Source organism: Geotrypetes seraphini, chromosome 14, assembly GCF_902459505.1.
Source record: "Geotrypetes seraphini chromosome 14, aGeoSer1.1, whole genome shotgun sequence".
Classification (NCBI taxonomy): domain Eukaryota; kingdom Metazoa; phylum Chordata; class Amphibia; order Gymnophiona; family Dermophiidae; genus Geotrypetes; species Geotrypetes seraphini.
Genome location: NC_047097.1, coordinates 32,146,118 through 32,168,889, shown reverse-complemented (window position 1 = coordinate 32,168,889; position 22,772 = coordinate 32,146,118). Strand labels below are relative to the sequence as shown.

General features: G+C 43.6%; 1 protein-coding gene across 5 annotated transcripts in view; it reads left to right on the top strand.

The window, feature by feature from the left end:
- The window catches only part of RCCD1 (RCC1 domain containing 1), a 35,099-nt gene extending 13,298 nt beyond the window's left edge, over positions 1-21,801 (top strand). For all 5 annotated transcript variants that reach the window (XM_033920089.1, XM_033920088.1, XM_033920087.1 and 2 more), the window contains one exon: positions 21,576-21,801. In XM_033920089.1, coding sequence (XP_033775980.1) covers positions 21,576-21,745 — 170 coding nt within the window. In that variant the 3' untranslated portion in view covers positions 21,746-21,801. The remainder of the gene's footprint in view (positions 1-21,575) is intronic.
- Positions 21,802-22,772: the final 971 nt, after the last annotated feature.

The window sequence follows — 22,772 nt, the reverse complement described above, 5'->3', positions numbered from 1 at the left end:
CGTGGAAGCACAGCCAGATGCATGGGTGATGATTGAGCTCTGAAAGAAATAAGCCACTAATTTTATTTCTTTTTAGTGAATTTCAGAGATTTTAAGTCCGATAATGGCTACGAGTAAGCGGATGAAAAATGAAGTGGCTAGCACAAGCGGAGGAGGTGCTGAAAGATCAAAGTTATATCGTGTGAATCCTGCAAAATTACCATTGCCCTTACGCAGCAATTACTTCTGACAGAATCATCAATTCCACAGTTTCTTTTCTGTTTGTGCTGCTATATTCCTTGTGGAATCTCTTTGCTGAAACCCTTTTTTTATTTTCTGTTCAGGTAATTAACTAATTACTAAGATTGACGTGTCCATTATATTATATGGACGAACCCTGCGGTAACCACGGAATTCCCACAAACCCCAATCCCGTGCAGACCTCTACTGTAAAGCCGGGATGGGTGAAAACCCTGTCAGTCAACGAATGAAAAGAGAGAAGCAGTGTATATTACATCAAATGATAGCCCTACTGAAACAGAATGAATGAATGAATGGGGTTCTACAAACCTTTAAAAGTTACCGCTTCGCTGAGATGCGAGCAGAGATTTTGGCAGGAAGGGAGTTGATTGCAGTGATCTGTTAAACCCGGATTGCAGAAAATCCTGTCAGTCAACGAATCTGTGGAGACAGGGCTGGTGAGGAAAGAAGAGAGAGGCCTTTAAAAATACAGCATTAAGAGAAATAGTCAATATTGCAAATACTATTTTAAAAGTATAAAATCACTTTTACATGAAAAAGAGAAAAGTACAATTCAATAAGACACAGAGTACATTACCAAACAAGAGACAAGATGTGTATGTAGATGAATTGAAAGCCTTACTGAAACAGAATGAATGAATGGGGTTCTAGATACCTTTAAAGGTTCCCCTCCACTAAGCTGGGCTGAGGGATTTTGGCAGGGAGTGAGTTGATCTCAGAGATCTGTAAAGGACAGGATAGGTGAAAATCCTGTCAGTCAATTAATCAAAAGAGAGAAGCAGTGTATATTAGATCAAATGATAGCCTACTGAAACAGAATGAATGAATGAATGGGGGTTCTAGAAACCCCATTCGCTGAGATGGGAGCTGGAAGTGAGTTGATTGCAGTGATCTGTAAAGTCCGGATGGGTGAATATCCCGTCAGTCAACCAATCTGTGGAGATAGGGCTGGTGAGGAAAGAAGAGAGAGAGAGGGGCCTTTAAAAATACAGCATTAAGAGAAATAGTCAATATTCCAAATACTATTTTAAAAGCACAAGAACACTTTTACATGAAAGACAGAGAATTACAATTCAATGAGGCACAGAGTATATTACCAAAAAAGAGACCACTAAGTCTCCAACCTATTGACAACAACCCCAGACTACAAGATGTTCAGAAAGGAAATAAAAACTATACTCTTCAAGAAATCCCTTAATGAAGCTTAATCCCCTCCCTAACCCCAGATCCTACTTTTCCCTCTCTTGGAAACCTTCTCTGATCTAACATTGTAACCCTTCTTCCATAACTCTTTTTGTAATCCGCTTTGAACCGAAAGGTAATGGCGGAATAGAAATCTGTAATGTAATGTAATATATTAGATTAGATCAAATGATAGCCCTACTTAAACAGAATGAATGAATGGGGTTCTAGATACCTTTAAAGGTTCCCCTCCACTAAGCTAGACTCAGGGATTTTGGCAGGTAGTGAGTTGATTTCAGAGATGTGTAAAGGACAGGAAAATCCTGTGAGTCAATGAATCAAGAGACCAGATGTGTATATTACATCAAATGATAGCCCTACTGAAAAAGAATGAATGAATGAGGTTCTAGATACCTTTAAACGTTACCCCTCCCCTAAGCTGGGCAGAGGGATTTTGGAAGGGAGTGAGTTTATCCCCAGGATGTTTAAGCCGAATTGGGTGAAAACCCCGTCAGTCAATGAATGAAAAGACAGAAGCAGTGTATATTACATCAATGAGAGCCCTACTGAAACAGATTGAATGAATGGGGCTCTAGAAACCTTTAAAGGTACCGCTTCGCTGAGATGGGAGCAGGAAGTGAGTTGATTGCAGTGATTTGTAAAGTCCGGATGGGTGAATATCCCATCAGTCAACCAATCTGTGGAGATAGGGCTGGTGAGGAAAGAAGAGAGAGAGGCCTTTAAAAATACAGCATTAAGAGAAATAGTCAATATCCCAAATACTATTTTAAAAGTACAAGAACACTTTTACATGAAAGACAGAGAAATACAATTCAATGAGGCACAGAGGATATTACCAAAAAAGAGACCAGATGTGTAGATAGATGAATTGAAAGCCCTACTGAAACAGAATGAATGAATGGGGCTATATAAACCTTTAAAGTTTACGCTCCACTGAGCTGGGAGGAGGGATTTTGGCAGGAAGTGAGTTCATTGCAGAGATGTTTAAGCTGGGTTGGGTGAATATCCTGTCAGTCAATGAATCTTTAAAGTTTACGCTCCATTGAGCTGGGAGGAGGGATTTTGGCAGGAACTGAGTTGATCGCAGGTATGTTTAAGACGGATTGGGTGAAAACCCTGTCAGTCAACGAATGAATAGAGAGAAGCAGTGTATATTAGATCAAATGATAACCCTACTGAAATAGAATGAATGAATGGGGTTCTAGATACCTTTAAAGGTTCCCCTCCACTAAGCTGGGCTGAGGGATTTTGGCAGGGAATGAGTTGATCGCAGGGATGTTTAATCCGGGTTGGCTGAATGTCCTGTCAGTCAATGAATCTTTAAAGGTAGTGCTCCACTAAGCTGGGCTGAGGGATTTTAGCAGGGATTGAATTGATCGCCGGGATGTTTAAGCCGGATTGGGTGAAAACCCTGTCAGTCCATGAATAAAAAGAGAGAAGCAGTGTATATTAGATCAAATGAAAACCCTACTGAAACAGAATGAATGAATGGGGTTCTAGAAACCTTTAAAGGTTCCCCTCCACTAAGCTGGGCTCCGGGATTTTGGCAGGGAGTGAGTTGATCTCAGGGATGTCTAAAGGACAGGATGGCTGAAAATCCTGTCAGTCAATGAATCAAAAGAGAGAAGCAGTGTATATTACATTAAATGATAGCCCTACTGAAACAGAATGAATGAATGCGGTTCTAGATACCTTTAAAGGTTCCCCTCCACTAAGCTGTGCTCAGGGATAATGGCAGGGAGTGAGTAAAGGACAGGATGGCTGGAAATCCTGTGAAAATATAAACAAAATTTCAATGTAACAAATCCAAGATATCTGAGGATCAAAACAATATAGACTTGTAAAATTTCAGATTCAAGAAGGTATAATCAAACTGTACTCTCAGATACCTGCTTGGTAAATCATCAAAGATTTCAACAACCAAACTCGCAGGTATAGGTATCAATCATTGAATACAGAATGAAACTCAAAAAGTGCTTAAATAAATTATAACAAATAAATATTTTAAATAACTTATGTGGCAATTGAACAACACACTTATCTTAGTAATGTTGTGACGATATCAAAACCCTACGGGGACCCGTTTCACCATACTTGGCTTCTTCAGGGGTCAGAATTCTAAAACAGATATACAAATAACATTCATTGAAAAACTGTCTTAAACCCATTAAAAAGAAGGACTTACTGTGCATAATGATAATAAAACAGTGATAAAATATGGACAGAGTGCGAGTTGTTTACTTGTATCTTGGCTCGATTTAACGAAGCAAAATGGCGCTAGCACTCGGCGGACGCCGGCGCATACGCTTTTAAACTAGATTTTCGATCCGATCTCAAAAGTATAGCGCATGCGCAGATATTCAACAATAATTAAATACAATATGTAAAAGACTTTAAAAAGTTTAGAAAATTTAGAAAAAGTTTAGAAAAACACCCTTCAATCCACAGTGTTATTTAAGCCATTAGGTGTTATAGTCTGAAGCTTATAGATCCACCGGATCTCTTTTTGTGACAAACGTTTCTTCCTGTCTCCCCCTCGCATATTCGATTTTTCTCTGTCAATGCAAAAGCATTTTAAATCCTCAAATTTATGCTGTACAAGAGAACAATGCTCTACTAAAGGAGCAGTAATTCTATTGTGTTTTAAATTGGATTTATGTTCTATTATTCTCGTTTTGAAGTTTCTGGTTGTCATCCCTACATAAATTTTTTTGCAGGGACAGACGATTACGTAAATTACATGATCAGATGAACAAGTCAAAAATTTATTCATAAGATATGTCTTGCCATCTCGAGGATTGACAAAATGATTTTGAGAAATTGTCAAAGCACAAATACTGCAGTGACTGCATCTGTGGAAACCTTTTATTAACAGTCTCCCATCGGGCTCTGCTTCCTTTATATTTCTTGTAGATGACAAATTTTCTTTCAGATTACGCTCCCTAGAGAAAGCCACTCTTAATTCAGTATTATTGAAAATTTTATTCGTTTGAACGATCTTCCAGTTGTTCTTAAATATGTTGGCTATCTCACTTCCATGACTCGAATATTTCAAGACACACGTCATAATCTCATCATTCTGATCTTCAGTTGTTGGCTTAATTTCATCACCCATAAGCCATTCTCTATGTATGTGTTTCGCTCTTTTTTGTGATTGTTTCAGGATTCTTTTCGGATAGCCTCTCTTTTCCAATTTGTGTAAAAAACATTTGGAATGTTTGATATAGTTTCTCTCATTTGTACAATTCCTTTTGATGCGTAAAAGTTGTGAAAATGGTAAGTTTTTCTTTAGGCTGAAAGGATGACAACTCTTAAAGTCCAGGAATGTGTTTCTATCTGCGGGTTTCAAATATATATCAAACTCAAAACTATTGGTAGTTTGTATTATGTTCAGATCTAAAAATTCTATCTGACTGGTGGAATACTTCATATTTGATATTCTCATCACAGTTGTTTAACCAATGGAGGAAAAGCTTTAGACTTTTCTCAGAACCCTTCCACAACATGAGGACATCGTCAATATACCTATACCATTTTAAAATATTCGTTTCAAAAGGAGAATTCTGTATCCCAAGTTCTTTCATACTCAGACATGTATAAATTGGCAACTGACGGGGCAAAAACAGCCCCCCCTGATTTTTTTTTGTAAAATTTTAGATCATGAAGGAAAAAATTCTCTTTCATTGCAATTCGTGCCAAATTTAAAATAAAATCAGTCGGTATGAAATGAGGTCTATCCCTGTTGTCCAAAACATTTTTGATGATATTGAGAGCTTCACTCTGGGGGATAGAGGTATAGAGAGATACAACATCTAAGGTGACCAATATACAAGGAAAATTGTCCTCAGAGATATGATCGAGTTTTAGCATGATGTCTTCAGTTTCTTTGATGTAGGAAGCCGCTTTTGTCACTTCATATTTAAGAAATTCATCTACAAAACTTGAAAGCGGCTCTAACAAGGAACCTTTAGAAGACATTATTGGGTGCCCTGGGGGGTCCAACAAGTTTTTATGTATCTTTGGTAACGTATAGAAAATGGGAACAATCGGATTCGCTGGATTTAAATATCTATAGTCTTTGTGGGTAAGGAATCCTTTAAAGAGGCCCAAATTGGTCAATTGTTGAATCAACCTTTGTAGTTTTTTGTTGGATTGAAAAGCAAAGGGTCATATACATTGAGATCTCCTAATTGTCTCATGATTTCCCTCTGATATTTGTCGGTGTCTTGAACTACCACTGCTCCTCCTTTGTCAGCTTTAGTGATGGTAATAGACCGATCATTTAAGAGCATTTTTAAAGCTTGTCTCTCTTCACGGTTAAGATTGTTATAACTGTACATATGCTGACTCTTATTTTTCCAGGTCTCCACATCCTTTATGACACATTGCTTAAAGGAATGTACAATAGGATCTAATGGTGTTGGAGGATACCATAAGCTTTTAGGAGATATGATGGTACGATCATATACAGAGGGAACATCATTGAAAAAAACTTTTAGTTGTAATTTCCTTATCAGTTTTTCTAGATCTATATGAAACTGCACGTCATTAAATGAAGTAGAAGGTACAAAAGATAAACCTAAGGAAAGAACTTTTACCTCAGTGGGAGTAAGCACCTTGGTAGAGATATTCACTACCACTGGTTTCGCCTGGCTTGGGACCTGGTGTTGGGTCTCTGGCATTGTGCACCCCTTCCTCTTGTTCTTCCTCTTTTCAGCCCTTGGCCTCTGTGTAAAAAACGTGAGTCATTGTTTCCACTGGAGGATAAGGAAAAAGACGAAATGTCAGAGCTGGTAGCTCCCTGTTGTACTGTTTCATTTGTATCAGTGATATTCATCCAGGGATAAATCTTTTGGTTAATATAATCATTCTCATCACGTTTGAATTTTCGAAGCTTTCCTTTTTTCAAATTCTCTCGAAAGGTGTCCATTTCATCGTTGAGTTTCTTAAAATTAGCAGAAAAATCTTGATCTGTGTTGGTGGTTTTGAGTAAACTGATATTTTTATCTAATTCAATTTTACTTGTGTTGATCTCCTTTAAACTGTTCTCAATAATAAGGAGCATCAAATCTAGGGCACATTTATTAAGGATCTTGTTCCATGTGTCTAAGAAAGACACATCATGTTTGAAAATTTGTGGAGCTTTTAAAATTCTTAATCCTCTGGGTATTCGTTCTTTTTTACAGTACTCGATCAGCATGTCGCTATTAACCTCCATGCTGATCATAGACTTAAACAATTTATTCACCTTAAACCAAGCTGGGGATTGAGGGTCTGTGGACTTGGGCAAATCGAATTGAGTGGGTACATCAATAAGTTTTCCTACTCTGTCAGATGAAAAACTAAACACGGATTTCCATCCTTCCAATGCCATTGTTGAGATAGTAAAAATACTAAACAAAATTTCAATGTAATATCCCAGGATCAAAACAATATAGACTTGTAAAATTTCAGATTCAAGAAGGTATAATCAAACTGTACTCTCAGATACCTGCTTGGTAAATCATCAAAGATTTCAACAACCAAACTCGCAGGTATACGTATCCATCATTGAATACAGAATGAAACTCAAAAAGTGCTCTAAAGGGCTTAAATAAATTTTTACAAATAAATATTTTAAATAACTTATGTGGCAATTGAACAACACACTTATCTTAGCAATGTTGTGACGATATCAAAACCCTACGGGGACCCGTTTCACCATACTTGGCTTCTTCAGGGGTCAGAATTCTAAAACAGATATACAAATAACATTCATTAAAAAACCGTCTTAAACCCATTAAAAAGAAGGACTTACTGTGCAATCCTGTGAATCAATGAATCAAGAGACCAGATGTGTATATTACATCAAATGATAGCCCTACTGAAACAGATTGAATGAATGGGGTTCTAGAAACCTTTAAAGGTAACGCTCCAATGAGCGGGGAGGAAGATTTTGGCAGGAAGTGAGTTGATCGCCGGAATGTTTAATCCGGGTTGGGTGAATGTCCTGTCAGTCAATGAATCTTTAAAGGTTCCCCTCCACTAAGCTGGGCTGAGGGATTTTGGTAGGGAATGAGTTGATGGCAGGGATGTCTAAAGGACAGGATGGCTGAAAATCCTGTCAGTCAATGAGCCAAAAGAGAGAAGATGTGTATATTAGATCAAATGATAGCCCTACTGAAACAGAATGAATGAATGAAAAGAGAGAAGCAGTGTATATTACATCAAATGAGAGCCCTACTGAAACAGATTGATTGAATGGGGTTCTAGAAACCTTTAAAGGTACTGATTCACTGAGATAGGAGCTGGAAGAGAGTTGATTGCAGTGATCTGTAAAATCCGGATAGGTAAATATCCCATCAGTCAACCGAGCTGTGGAAATAGGGCTGGTGAGGAAAGAAGAGAGAGAGGCCTTTAAAAATACAGCATTAAGAGAAATAGTCAATATTCCAAATACTATTTTAAAAGTACAAGAACACTTTTACATGAAAGACAGAGAATTACAATTCAATGAGACACATAGTATATTACCAATAAAGAGATCAGATGTGTAGATAGATGAATTGAAAGCCCTACTGAAACAGAATGAATGAATGGGGTTCTAGAAACCTTTAAAGGTACCGATCCACAAAGCTGGGCTGAGGGATTGTGGCAGGGAGTGAGTTCATCACGGGGATGTGTAAGCCGGATTGGGTGAAAACCCTGTCAGTCAACGAATGAAAAGAGAGAAGCAGTGTATATTAGATCAAATAATAGCCCTACTGAAACTGAATGAATGAATGGGATTCTGGAAACTCTTAAAAGTATCCCTCCACTAAGCTGGGCTCAGGGTTCTTGGCAGGGAGTGAATTGATCGCAGGGATGTTTAATCCGGGTTGGGTGAATGTCCTGTCGGTCAATGAATGAAGAGAGAAGCAGTGTATATTACATCAAATGATAGCCCTACTGAAACAGAATGAATGAATGGGGTTCTAGAAACTCTTAAAAGTACCCCTCCACTGAGCTGGGAGGAGGGATTTTGGAAGGGAGTGAATTGATCGCCGGGATGTTTAAGCCGGATTGGGTAAAAACCCTGTCAGTCAATGAATGAAGAGAGAAGCAGTGTATATTACATCAAATGAGAGCCCTACTGAAACAGATTGAATGAATGGGGTTCTAGAAACCTTTAAAGGTTCCCCTCCACTAAGCTGGGCTCCGGGATTTTGGCAGGGAGTGAGTTGATCTCAGGGACATGCAAAGGACAGGATCACTGAAAACCTTGTCAGTCAATGAATCAAAAGAGAGAAGATGTGTATATTAGATCAATTGATAACCCTACTGAAACAGAATGAATAAATGGGGTTCTAGAAACTTTTAAAAGGTACCCCTCCACTAAGCTAGGCTCAGGGATTTTGGCAGGGAGTGAGTTGATCGTTGGGATGTTTAAGCCAGATTGGGTGAAAACCCTGTCAATCAACAAATGAAAAGAGAGAAGAAGTGTATATTACATGAAATGATAGCCCTACTGAATCAGAATGAATGAACGGGGTTCTAGAAACCTTTAAAGGTAGCGCTCCACTAAGCTGGGCTGAGGGATTTTAGCAGGGAGTGAGTTGATCGCCGGGATGTTTAAGCCAGATTGGGTGAAAACCCTGTCAGTCCATGAATGAAAAGAGAGATGCAGTGTATATTAGATCAAATGATAGCCCAATGAAACAGAATGAATGAATGGGGTTCTAGATACCTTTAAAGGTTCCCCTCCACTAAGCTGGGCTGAGGGATTTTAGCAGGAAGTGAGTTGATCTTAAGGATGTGTAAAACCGGGTTGGATGAAATCTCTGTCAGTCCATGAATGAAAAGAGAGAAGCAGGGTATATTAGATCAAATGATAGCCCTACTGAAACAGGATGAATGAATGGGATTCTAGAAATCTTTAAAAAGTACCCCTCCACTAAGATGGGCTCAGGGTTTTTGGCAGGGAGTGAGTAAAGGACAGGATAGCTGGAAATCCTGTGAGTCAATGAATCAAGAGACCAGATGTGTATATTACATCAAATGATAGCCCTACTGAAACAGAATGAATGAATGAGGTTCTAGAAACCTTTAAAGGTACCCCTTCACTAAGCTGGGCTGAGGGATTTTAGCAGGGAGTGAGTTGATCGTGGGGATGTTTAAGCCGGATTGGGTGAAAATCCTGTCAGTCAATGAATGAAAAGAGAGAAGCAGTGTATATTAGATCAAATGATAGCCCTACTGAAACAGAATGAATGAATGGGGTTCTAGAAATCTTTAAAAAGTACCCCTCCACTAAGCCAGGCTGAGGGATTTTGGCAGGGAGTGAGTTGCTGGCAGGGAGGTGTAAAGTAGAGAGTTGCGCAGGGACAGAAATCACACCCGTCCCCATAAAAAGCAGCAATTACTTCTGACAGGATCATCAGTTCCACAGTTTCTTTTCTGTTTGTGCTGCTGTTTTCCTTGTGGAATCTCTGGTGGAACCCTTTTTTTATTTTCTGTTCAGTTAATTAACTAATAAACCCCCTCTTTTACTAAGATTGACGTGTCCATTAAATTATATGGACGAACCCTGCTTCCAAAGCCTTCCATCCCCGTGGGAATCCCGTGGGTTAAGTGGGGATTCCTGGGGAACCGCGGAATTCCCACAATCCCCGTTCCCGTGCAGACCTCTAGTGTAAAGCCGGGTTGGATGAAAACCCTGTTAGTCAATGAATCAAAAGTGAGAAGATATGTATATTACATCAATTGATATCCCTATTGAAACAGACTGAATGAATGGGGTTCTAGAAACCTTTAAAGGTTCCCCTCCACTGAGCTGGGAAGAGGGATTTTGGCAGGGAGTGAGTTGATGGCAGGGATGTTTAATACCGGTTGGGTGAATGTCCTGTCAGTCAATAAATATTTAAAGGTACCGCTCTACTGAGCTGGGCTCAGGGATTTTGGCAGGGAGTGAGTTGATGGCAGGGAGGTGTAAAGCCAGGTTGGGTGAAAACCCTGTCAGCAATGAATCTTTAAACGTACCGAACCACTGAGCTGGGAGGAGGGATTTTGGCAGGAAGTGAGTTCATTGCAGTGATGTTGAAGCCGGATTTGGTAAATGTCCTGTCAGTCAATTAATCTTTAAAGGTACCGCTCCATTGAGCTGGGAGGAGGAATTTTGGCATGGAGTGAGTTGATCGCAGGGATGTGTAAAGGACAGGATGGCTGAAAATCCTGTGAGTAGTCAATGAATCAAGAGACCAGATGTGTATATTACATCAAATGATAACCCTACTGAAACAGTATGAATGAATGGGGTTCTAGATACCTTTAAAGGTTCCCCTCCACTAAGCCGAGCTCAGGGAGTGAGTCGATCGCAGGGATGTTTAATCCGGGTTGGGTGAATGTCCTGTCAGTCAATGAATCTTTAAAGGTACCGCTCTACTGAGCTGGGCTGAGGGATTTTGGCAGGGAGTGAATCGATCGCCGGGATGTTTAAGCCGAATTGGGTGAAAACCCCGTCAGTCAATGAATGAAAAGAGAGAAGCAGTGTATATTACATCAAATGATAGCCCTACTGAAACAGTATGAATGAATGGGGTTCTAGATACCTTTAAAGGTTCCCCTCCACTAAGCCGAGCTCAGGGAGTGAGTTGATCGCAGGGATGTTTAATCCGGGTTGGGTGAATGTCCTGTCGGTCAATGAATCTTTAAAGGTACCGATCTACTGAGCTGGGCTGAGGGATTTTGGCAGAAAAGAGAGAAGCAGTGTATATTACATCAAATGAGAGCCCTACTGAAACAGATTGAATGAATGGGGCTCTAGAAACCTTTAAAGGTACCGCTTCGCTGAGATGGGAGCAGGAAGTGAGTTGATTGCAGTGATTTGTAAAGTCCGGATGGGTGAATATCCCGTCAGTCAACCAATCTGTGGAGATAGGGCTGGTGAGGAAAGAAGAGAGAGAGGCCTTTAAAAATACAGCATTAAGAGAAATAGTCAATATCCCAAATACTATTTTAAAAGTACAAGAACACTTTTACATGAAAGACAGAGAAATACAATTCAATGAGGCACAGAGGATATTACCAAAAAAGAGACCAGATGTGTAGATGGTAAAATTATGGTCTTACATGTTAATTTTCTTTCCTTTAGAAGCAGCAGATGAATCCAGACTAGTGGGTATAGCTCACATCGACCAGCAGGTGGAGATAGAGAACTGATTAACAGTTGGCCTTAAAGCCTGGTGTTCCTCTTGTTACTTCAGTTATGCATTTTGCCCAAGCAGCCCGAAAGGAGCATGAGCATCCACAAAACTTCATTCCAGTAGAAAATGTGCCCCTAAATAATACAATTACCAACCATATCCCAACTGAAACCATAAACAAACACCCTACACACATACAGTGCACTTGGGGAGGGGCTCTGGATTCATCTGCTGCTTCTAAAGGAAAGAAAATTAACAGGTAAGACCATAATTTTACCTTCCATAGCAAAGCAGCAGATGAATCCAGACTAGTGGGATGTAGCAAAGCAAACTCAAACCGGGTGGGACGCCAATGCCGCCTCCGCCAGTACCGCAGTGCCAAAACTTGCCTCCGCACTGGCTGCTACGTCTAAGCGATAATGCTTCGAAAAGGTATTACCCGACGACCAAGTGGCCACTCGGCAAATTTCCTCCAAAGACATCCCCCCGGACTCCGCCCAAGACGTAGCCAATGCCCGAGTGGAATGAGCATGAAGGTGCTCCGGTACTTTCTTACCTGTCAACACATAAGCCGAAGCAATCGTCTCCTTGACCCAACGCGCAATGGACGCTTTAGACGCCGCCATCCCCTTGTTCTTACCCGCGAACAATACAAAGAGATGGTCCGACCTACGAAAATCATTCGTCACCCCCAAATAATGGAGAAGCATACGCCGCACATCCAGTCGACGCAAAGACAAAAATCGTTTACCCCAATCCTCCTTCCGGAAGGACGGGAGGAATACACTCTGGTTCACATGAAATGAAGAAATCACCTTAGGCAGGAAGGACGGCACCGGCCGCACTGACACCCCCGTCTCAGAAAAACGTAAAAAGGGTTCTCTGCAAGAAAGCGCCTGAAGCTCCGATACTCGCCTCGCCGAAGCCATTGCCACCAAGAACACTGTTTTCAGCGTGACATCCTTCAAAGTGGCCGCTGACAGGGGTTCAAAAGGTGCCCCCTGCAACCTCCCCAGGACGAGTTTAAGATTCCAGGAAGGACAAATTCGCCTTACCGGCGGGCGGATATGGTGAACCCCTTTGAGGAAACGGACCACGTCCGGCTGCGACGCCAGCGACGCGCCAGCCACCCGGCCCCTGTAACAGGCAAGGGCCGCCACCTGAACCCTTAAAGAGTTATAGGCTAATCCTTTCTCTACGCCTTCCTGCAGAAAGGCAAGAATAGCCGCCAGAGATGCATGGAAGGGCGCGATTCCCTGTCGACCGCACCAAGCATCAAAAATCTTCCAGACTCTCGCATAGGAGGTCGAAGTCGAAATCTTCTTAGCTTTAAGAAGCGTGGCAATCACCTGCTCCGAATAGCCCTTCTTCTTTAGCCTTGACCGCTCAAGAGCCAGGCCGTAAGACCAAAGCGGGCCGGATCTTCCATCCAGATTGGGCCCTGAGTTAGTAAGTCCGGAGTTACCTGGAACGTCACCCGATCGCCTACTGAAAGCTGAACGAGATCTGCGTACCACGGTCGACGCGGCCAATCCGGAGCCACCTGGATCACCCTGCCGTGAAAGAGAGCGATGCGTTGTAACACCCGCCCTATCATGGGCCAAGGCGGGAACACATACAGAAGGGAATTTGGAGGCCATGGGAGGGCCAACGCGTCCACCCCCTCCGAGCCCTTCTCCGTGCGCCTGCTGAAGAAGCGAGGCAATTTTGCATTGCGGGACGAAGCCATGAGATCCAACTCTGGCAACCCCCACCGACGGACTAGCAGGTCGAACGCTCGAGCCGACAATTCCCACTCGCCCGGATCTAGAAGATTTCTGCTGAGGAAGTCCGCTTGCACGTTTTCGTGACCTGCAATGTATGCCGCCGATAGAAGCGGAACATGCCCTTCTACCCACTGAAACAATATCCTTGCCTCTTCGGCCAACTGCGGACTCCGAGTGCCCCCCTGACGATTGACATATGCGACCGCCGTGACACTGTCCGAAAAGATTCTGGTCGGCCTGTCCTGAATCAGGGACTGAAAAGCCCTCAGCGCCAATCTGATCGCTTTTAACTCCAACAAATTGATGGGCCACTGTGCTTCCTCTAAGGACCACACTACCTGCACCGACGCTTGCAGGCACTGGGCCCCCCAGCCCCTCAGACTGGCATCCGTCGTCACCACCACCCACTCCGGTGTGGCTAACGGCATGCCCCGCCACAGGTGCAACTCGTGTAGCCACCATTGCATGCTGCGAGCCGCCCGAGGACTCCATCGGAGACGCACATTGTAGTCCAGAGAAGCTGGGGACCAGCGAGAGAGAAGCGACTGTTGTAAGGGTCTCATGTGGCCCCGAGCCCAGGGGACCACCTCCAGAGTCGCTACCATGGAGCCCAAAACCTGCACATAATCCCAAACCCGAGGTCTGGGCGACCCGAGAAGTAGGCGAATCTGAGCCTGCAATTTCTCTCCCCGGTCTCGGGGTAGAAATACTCTCCCCAGAGCAGTGTCGAATCTGACCCCCAGATGTACCAAAGACTGCGACGGGGACAGAAAACTCTTGGGAAAATTGACGATCCACCCTAACGACTGAAGGAGAGATATTACCCTCTGAGTAACCGACAAACTCTCCTGTCTGGACGAGGCGCGGATCAACCAGTCGTCTAAGTAAGGGTGTACCCGAATCCCTTCCTTGCGAAGAGAGGCTGCTACCACGACCATGACTTTGGAAAAGGTGCGGGGAGCCGTCGCCAGGCCAAAGGGCATTGCCCGAAACTGATAGTGCTGGCCAAGAATCGCAAACCTTAGATACCGCTGATGCGGAGGCCAGATCGGGAGATGTAGGTACGCCTCCTTGAGATCTAGGGACGTGAGGAACTCTCCCGGTCGAACTGCCGCAATGACCGAGCGTACCGTCTCCATCCGGAAATGGCGAACACTGAGAAATCTGTTGACCACTTTGAGGTCCAGCACCGGTCTGAACGACCCCCCCTTCTTTGGAACAATGAAGTAAAGGGAATATATCCCGCGGCCTACCTCTTCCGGGGGTACCGGTACCACCGCCCCCAGATCGAGCAGCCCCTGAAGAGTCATGCGGACCGCCTCTCCCTTGGCCGCCCCATGGCACGGGGACACCAAGAAAGAATCTTCGACGGGAGAGGCGAACTCCAACTTGTACCCTTCTCGAACAATGTCCAACACCCACTGATCTGACGTGATTGTGGCCCACTCCGCCCGGAACGCCGAAAGCCGGCCCCCTAAGGGAAGGGCGGAGGGAGCCAAGCCACCGTCATTGCGGAGTGCGACTTGGTGGGGTACGTGTTGGCTGACCTGAAGAGGGTTTCGTCGTACGAAAGGAACTCCTCTGCTGAAACCTAGGCCCCGACGCAGAGAAAGAACCACATGCTGATCTGAAGAATGGTTTACCAGGCCTGGACCGCCTCACATCTCTGAAGCGCGGTCTAGACGAGGAGGACCTCACCGGGGGCCTAGCCCTATCCTCCGGTAGACGCTGTGTTTTGGTATCCCCAAAATCTTTCACCAATTTCTCTAAGTCCTCTCCAAATAATAAACCTCCATTAAAAGGGAGTCTCACCAGCCGAAGCTTGGATGCAGCATCTGCTGCCCAATGTCGGAGCCATAGGGATCTGCGCGATACCACTGACAGAGATATCTGTTTCGCAGATGCTCGAATAATGTCATATAAGGAGTCTGCCAAATAGGCCAAGCCTGACTCCAAATCAGCCAGTTCCGAAGGGACAGAACCCCCGGACTCCATTAAATTATCGGTCATCCCTTGTGACCACTGCAAACATGCCCTCGCCGCATACGAGCTGCAAATAGCGGCCTGTAAGGTAACCGCAGCTACTTCAAAGGACATTTTTAGTGAAGATTCAATCTTCCTATCCTGCGCATCCTTTAGTGTCACCCCCCCTTCCACCGGCAAGGTAGTCTTTTTCGTTACCGCTGCCACCAAAGCGTCCACCCTAGGTAACCTAAACTTTTCAAGTTCAGTCGGGTCAACCGGATACAGGAGCCGCATGGCCTTTGCCACTCGTAAACTGGCCTCCGGCGTATCCCATTGCGCCGAGATCAGCTCCTGCATGGCTTCATGCACCGGAAAGGACCTAGGTGGCTTACGCGTACCTCCCATCAGGGGGTTACCCGACACCTTAGCATCCTCCTGAGAGATATTTAAACCCTGCAAAGCCTTGGAAATCAAGGACGCCAGCTCCTCTCTATGAAACAGCCGGAGCGCGGAAGGATCATCAACTTCCCTGCCCGGGGGATCCTCTACCTCCCAATCTAAGACCTCCCCTTCCTCTAATGATTCAGGAAGGGAGAAAGGTGAAAAGGGAAGATGACCTTCAGCGTCCACGGTCGCGAGTCTGCGTTTCTTCGTCCCCTGCGACCGCCCAGGCGACAGTACAGGACCCGCAGACGGGCTGGCATTAGCCCCGGTTAAACCCGTGGAGGTGGAAGGCCCCGGGAGGGACGGACAGGTCGCCTGCCCCGACTGGGCCGACTGCGAGCCCTGTAGCAGAAATGCTTGGTGCAATAACATAACAAATTCCGGGGAGAAGGAACTCACCCCCAGTAAAGTTGAACCAGCCTGATCAATGCTAGGGCGCGCAGCCGCGCTGTCCCCTAGCGACCCCGGCTCCCCGACCTCCGCTGACCTCCCCTCAGCCGCGGAAGAGCCTTGCAGTCCCCCCGAGTCACCCTCGAGGCCCGGGGACGTAGACCGTGCCTCACTGACACGGGAGATGGCTAACTCACACGCTTGCAGGAAGGCATCTTCTGCCGGTGTGTCCCCACACCCTGCAGAGCAGAAGCCTGACAGTGCTCTGCGCTTCCCACAGCGCGAGCACCGCTGAGCCGCCACTGCTGCCATCGCTAAAACCGGCGCTTCAAAAAAAAAAACTTTTTTTTTTTTTTTTTCACACGCGTGGCACCACGCCGCCGACCGCTGACTCCGCCCCCCCCCCCCCCCGCGACCGCCGGAACGAACACGAACGACCGACTGACTAAAGAGGAGGCAGACAGCAAACACAGTAACTCACCAACCGGTCCCCGTTCTAACTGCAGTCGGGTTACAGCTGGTAATCGCACTGCAAGCCACACAGCATGGCTCAGCACAAGCAGGAAGACGCTGTTTTTTTTTTTTTTTTTTTTTGTAGTGGAATGAAGAACTCCAAGACGAACTTCCTGCAGTGGCCCAAGAACCCACTCAAACCAACGGAGGGGAGGGTGGAGAAGGGACCTGGGAGGGCCCAGGTGTAGCTCCCAAAGCCGGCACCGCTCAGCCAGGCACCCCTGTCCTACTGAAGAGACCGAGTCTCAACAGAGGAAGCCACAGGAACACCACCAAACCGGCCCCAGCCAGAATCCAGGAGCTAGTAGAGTAAGCTCCATTCCTGCTGGGAGATAGAGCAAAACTGAAGTAACAAGAGGAACACCAGGCTTTAAGGCCAACTGTTAATCAGTTCTCTATCTCCACCTGCTGGTCGATGTGAGCTATACCCACTAGTCTGGATTCATCTGCTGCTTTGCTATGGAAAGATGAATTGAAAGCCCTACTGAAACAGAATGAATGAATGGGGCTATATAAACCTTTAAAGTTTACGCTCCACTGAGCTGGGAGGAGGGATTTTGGCAGGAAGTGAGTTCATTGCAGAGATGTTTAAGCTGGGTTGGGTGAATGTCCTGTCAGTCAATGAATCTTTAAAGGTACTGCTCCATTGAGCTGGGAGGAGGGATTTTGGCAGGAACTGAGTTGATCGCAGGTATGTTTAAGACGGATTGGGTGAAAACCCTGTCAGTCAACGAATGAAAAGAGAAGCAGTGTATATTAGATCAAATGATAGCCCTACTGAAACAGAATGAATATAAACCTTTAAAGGTACCGCTCCACTGAGCTGGGAGGAGAGATTTTGGCAGCAAGTGAGTTGATTGCAGTGATCTGTAAAGCCCGGATAGGTGAAAACCCTGTCAGTCAATGAATGAAAAGAGAAATGGAGAAATTAGGTTCTTACCTGCTAATTTACTTTCTTTTAGCTTCTCCAGACCAGTAGAGGTTAATTACATTACATTAGAGATTTCTATTCCGCCATTACCTTGCGGTTCAAGGCGGATTACAAAAGATATAAAATGGGGGTTACAAAAGATATAAAGAATGGGGGTTATAATGGAAGAATATATCCAGTCATGACCAGCAGGTGGAGACTGAAAACAAAACTGTGGAATAGTATATAATATATTCTCTTCTCTTTTCTCAGCAGTCTGCCGAATAGCCAAGCAGAACTAAGAACTTGAAACAGAAATAAATACTCTTAACAGGAGTAACAACTAACATTGTTTGGTGGACCCCTTGCCTTGTTGTTTCGTTACAAGTTAACATACGTGGAGTGGAACGTAGTAGAGGAATTACAGATTTGGTTATTTATCCATACATATGGGTTACAGTTTGTTGACGTAGAGTGGCATTGTAAACTTGGCTATTAATATAGACTTATATTTTGGATAGTATTACAGATTTACAATATACTTGAACACTTTTATATATGTATGGAAAGGGTTCAGAGTTAAAGTCCTGGGTAAGTAGGTGGGAAGGGAAGGAAGGGGGGGATTTGTTCAGAGATGTTTAGGAAGGGGGGGATTTGTTCAGAGATGTTTGGGGTTGCATAGAAGAAAAACTGTGCACTGGTATGCTAATCTTTGTTTTGAATTTTAAAAAAAGAAATACAAGTGGAAATAAAGAAGTAAATAAGAAAACAGATAAATGGGGGCAGGGGTAGCGGCAGGGCCAGGGGCGCCCATTGTACTTGGGTGCCTAGGGGCCCTCAAAGAATTAATCCTGCCCTGATGCCGCTTTTGGGTCCTCAGTACTCCGGACAGGCTCTTCTGACACTGCTTTGGTACCTCAGCTAATGTATTGAATCCTTGTCCATCGCTAAAGAATAAAAGATTAGGTTCTTACCTTGCTAATCTTCTTTCTTTTAGACAACATGGGATTCCGTACAGTCCACCCTGTATTGACTTTGATTCGCCTGATTTCTGGCCTCCTGGTGGCCGAGTGCCACTATTGCAGAGACTGGAGGAGTGGATGTGGAACACTGACCGCTGCCTTGCAGCTTCCCCCGACCCCATATGAGGTGCTGCTCCCGACTCCGATAATGGCAGTGATTAAAAGTCACATCCCCCAGCAGTAACAAAACAGGATCCTGGGGGGGAGGGAGCAAGTGGATGCAACCAGCAGCTGTTGTAAGGCCATGTGGGTGGTTATGGAGATGGAGTTGTGGCCGGAGCCTTTTTTTTATTTTCTTGCAGTTCTGCAATTGTTGGTGTGTTGTTCTTTTTGGTGAGAGATGAGGGGAGAGCTGCAACCCTTCAGGAGCAGCTGAAAAAGAAAGTGAAGGCAAGTGGAGGAACACATCAATTGCGGGAATTCAAAGCTTTCCATAGCTAGGGGAGAGCAGTGATATGCTGGATAAGTCCGAGGAGTTCATGTAACTGCATCTTCCCTGTTTGTCTCTGGAGAATTATACTTGTATTTTGAGGAGACTTAATGCTTATTTTGAGCCAGACTATACACTTTTAAGTTGTATAACAATTTTCCATACTCACCAGTGTGCTACAAATTGACTCCTTTGCGTTTGGTAACATTCAGAATCTCAGGGACTAAGTGATTTAAGAGATGAGGAAAAGTTAACAGAAAAATAAAGAATATGGATAATTTTTCAATTCTACCCAAGTCGTGGAAAATGGGGGAAAACTGCTTTCCTTTCTGTGAGGAAGTCTGTAGGACGCTACCACTCACCTTTGCTGGATACTCCCTCACAGTGTCGGGGCCACCTTAATTTTCCTAGCCTTTCCAAGGGGGAAGTGGCACAGGAAGGGAGGAGTCGGGAAAGCAGCTGCCAGGAAGTTTAAAGTCAGGGCCAGAGCTGGATTGAGGAGGTCCAGGGTGTGGAAGGAAGCAGTGTTCCCTGGTATACGCCTTGATTGCAACTGCTAGACATTCGGCTTCTGGATACTGACAATGCATGAACTTTGTTCTGAGATCTGGCTGGGTACCTGAACAGAGAAAGACTGTTGCAACCTTTGTTTGGGTCTTGTGTCCTGTAAGCCCGACAGGCCCATCTCAAGACGTTTTCCTTTGAAATTAAGAGACTATTTTTCCTTTTCCCTGACTGAAGTAACCGGACTCAGGTTTCTCAGTTAATAAAGACTTTTGTTGCACCTTTTATGATTGGCATTGTGTGAACAGGCCCAAACCCAGACCTCACTTATACTATTACAATCATCAATAAATCAGTCCAAACTTGTGAGTTATATCCGTCGACCTGTAGATTAAGACAGAGGAATAAAGTTTGTGCAGTTTCCAGCGGACGGTAACGGTTATCTACTCAGCCCTGTTGACTACTAAACTATTTTATTGTACTTTTTGTTGAGTTACAACTTTATGTTCAGCTCACAAAATATTTTTAAAAAATTAAGGAATGTGTCTGGAAATACTTGGAACTCCAAGTCCATTTCTTTTCCTCCCCTCCTTCTGTAGAGGCCTCTCACTTCGCCGTCCTTGTTCAATCCACTATCCTCTCTAGACTGGATTATTGCAACTCCATCTTTATAAGCCTAACTAAGAAAAACCTACATAGACTTCAGCAAATTCAGAATGCTGCGACTAAGCTTATTTTTGCAAAAGGCAAATTCGACCATGTCTCTCCACTCCTGTCCAAGCTTCACTGGCTTCCAGTACCCTCCAGAGTCCTCTTCAAATATGCCTGCTTAGCCTTCAAGATCCTTCACGGCATCCTCCCTCCCGTTATTCCACTCTTTTGGAATTCCTCAAACCCTAATTCCGCCAGATCCTCCCAAAAATTGAAACTATCTTTCCCTTCTACAAAAGGTATATCCCGCGCAGGAAAACTAGGAACATCCCTCCCCTTTAGAACCACAGAACTCTGGAATAACCTCACATGCTCACTCAGAAATTCCAGCTCCCTCCAACTTTTCCGCAAACACCTGAAAACTTGGCTCTTCTCAAAAATCTAACACCTCCCGCTCTCTCGTACCCTGGCCCCTCTCTACCCTCTTAGTTCCTTTCCTTTAACCCTTCATTGGAGTTTCTTTCTATCCTAACTCTGTAAATCGTGCTGAGCTCTACGCTTGCAGAGATGGTGCGGTATACAAACCTAAGGTTTAGTTTAGTTTAGTATTGGGGTGGCTCTGAGAGACTTCACTCATTGTGAAGTTTTTAGCTGAACGCTAGTTGAGTATAGCATAGCATAACAAAACATAAAACGCACTTGCATACCGCAAATACCATTACGTTCTATGTGGTTCACAAAGACTAATAATACAAATGAATAAGCATCTTATATCTAACTCACAAAAATTTCTTAAAAAGATACATCTTTAAGGCATGTCAAAATTGTTGGTATGAATTTGAAATTTTGAATATGTGAGTTAAATCCCTAGATGAAAGCAAAAAAGGCTGTGGAGACAAATTTATTGTACACTCTTACACTGTTTACTTCAATTGCTTACTCTAGATTTGCAGCTATTTTTATTTTGGGTTAATGTGTTGTCTTTTTGCAGTCTTATGGTTTCTGTATTATAATACCTTTTATATTCTTTCATGTTCCTGTGACTCTGGAGTTGTACTTTTAGTAAGTGTCTGCGCTTAAGCCTTTCACTGGTTCTTATCCTTCAGTATCTATGATCTGCTTCCTTAATATATATCGAATACTAAGACCACCTCTACTGCATGTGGTTCAATATCAGGAACAAAGTCCTTCATTGAAAAAGCCCATATTCTCCTTTTTGGAATTGATAACAGTGGTGGCTTATACTTTCAAGTAGTCAGAAACTCCGTAGGCAGTAAAGAACTGAGAACTAAAATATCCCATTGGTGAGCATATTAGAGTACTTAGCACTGATTTAATACTAATAATCAGGTCTGCCTTTTTCTTTTCTACCTTTAGGCAATTATGGCCAGCTTGGACATGGAGATACAGCTAGTTCAGATCAGCCAACCCGTGTAAAGTTTTTCTCCCAGCATCAGCTTGATGTTCAGGATGTGGTGTGTGGAGTTTGGAGCACATTTGTATTATGTCATTCAAAAGAGAATGAGCCTAGACAGTTTGGCTTGTAATGTATTAGAAAGTGGAATATGGTTAAACATTAAACCTTGGAATTGGAAAAATTGGAGTAGACTCAATTACAGTTTTTGGTAGAATTTGTTATGTCACATTTATAAAATGGAAAGAACCATAGCCATACAAAAATTATAAGAAATTTAAAGAGATCTGGGGGGCTATTGACAAATTATTGTAATGAATAGATACCATTTTTCCATTATAAGTACAATACAAATGAGGGGGTGGGAGGGAGGGGATTTCTGAATTTTATTAAAATGTATAGATCAATAGGAAAGAAAATTTTATATGATATATGTGATTGCATAGATTATGGGAGGGAGGGGGTTAAATTTTATGATTTAATGTTGAATATAATAGAAATTCAAGTGATGTATTCTATTTCAAATGTCATTTATTGATTCACTTGTTGTAAGATGTAAAAATGAATAAAGATTAAAAAACTAATAAAATAAAATAAAGTTAGCAACAGTCCCTTCTATCCAAGCCTTTCTGAACATTTGACTTGACAAGGTTTTTTAACTGGAAAAGGCTAAGCAAATTTCCTGTACAATGCACAAATCAATTCAGGAAGGTACACCAAACTGTACAGTTGGGAGACATTCTCTCTCAGATGCAAGGCTCTACAGTAGGTAAACAGAAGAATCCAACCTTGGCGGGAGACAGCAGCATGGCCAAGCAAGAAACAGCACTGACTAATATGACAAGAAAGGAGAAATTAGGTTCTTATCTGCTAATTTACTTTCTTTTAGCTTCTCCAGACCAGTGGAGGTTAATCTTTACGAGTGGGCATATATCCACTAAGGACCAGTCATCAGACTCATGATCCAGGATACGCTCAGCTCACCGAAACCTGGCGCGAGCCACCAGCCCCCCCAAATAGCCGCCTGGACCCCCAAAGCAGAGACCTGAAAATTCTGCTTAAGAATGGCCTCCAACTTACGCTCCTCAGAGTCCCGTAAGGCAGAACCGCCCTCAACAGGCACTTTATGCTGCTTAGAAATCGCTGAGACCACCGCGTCA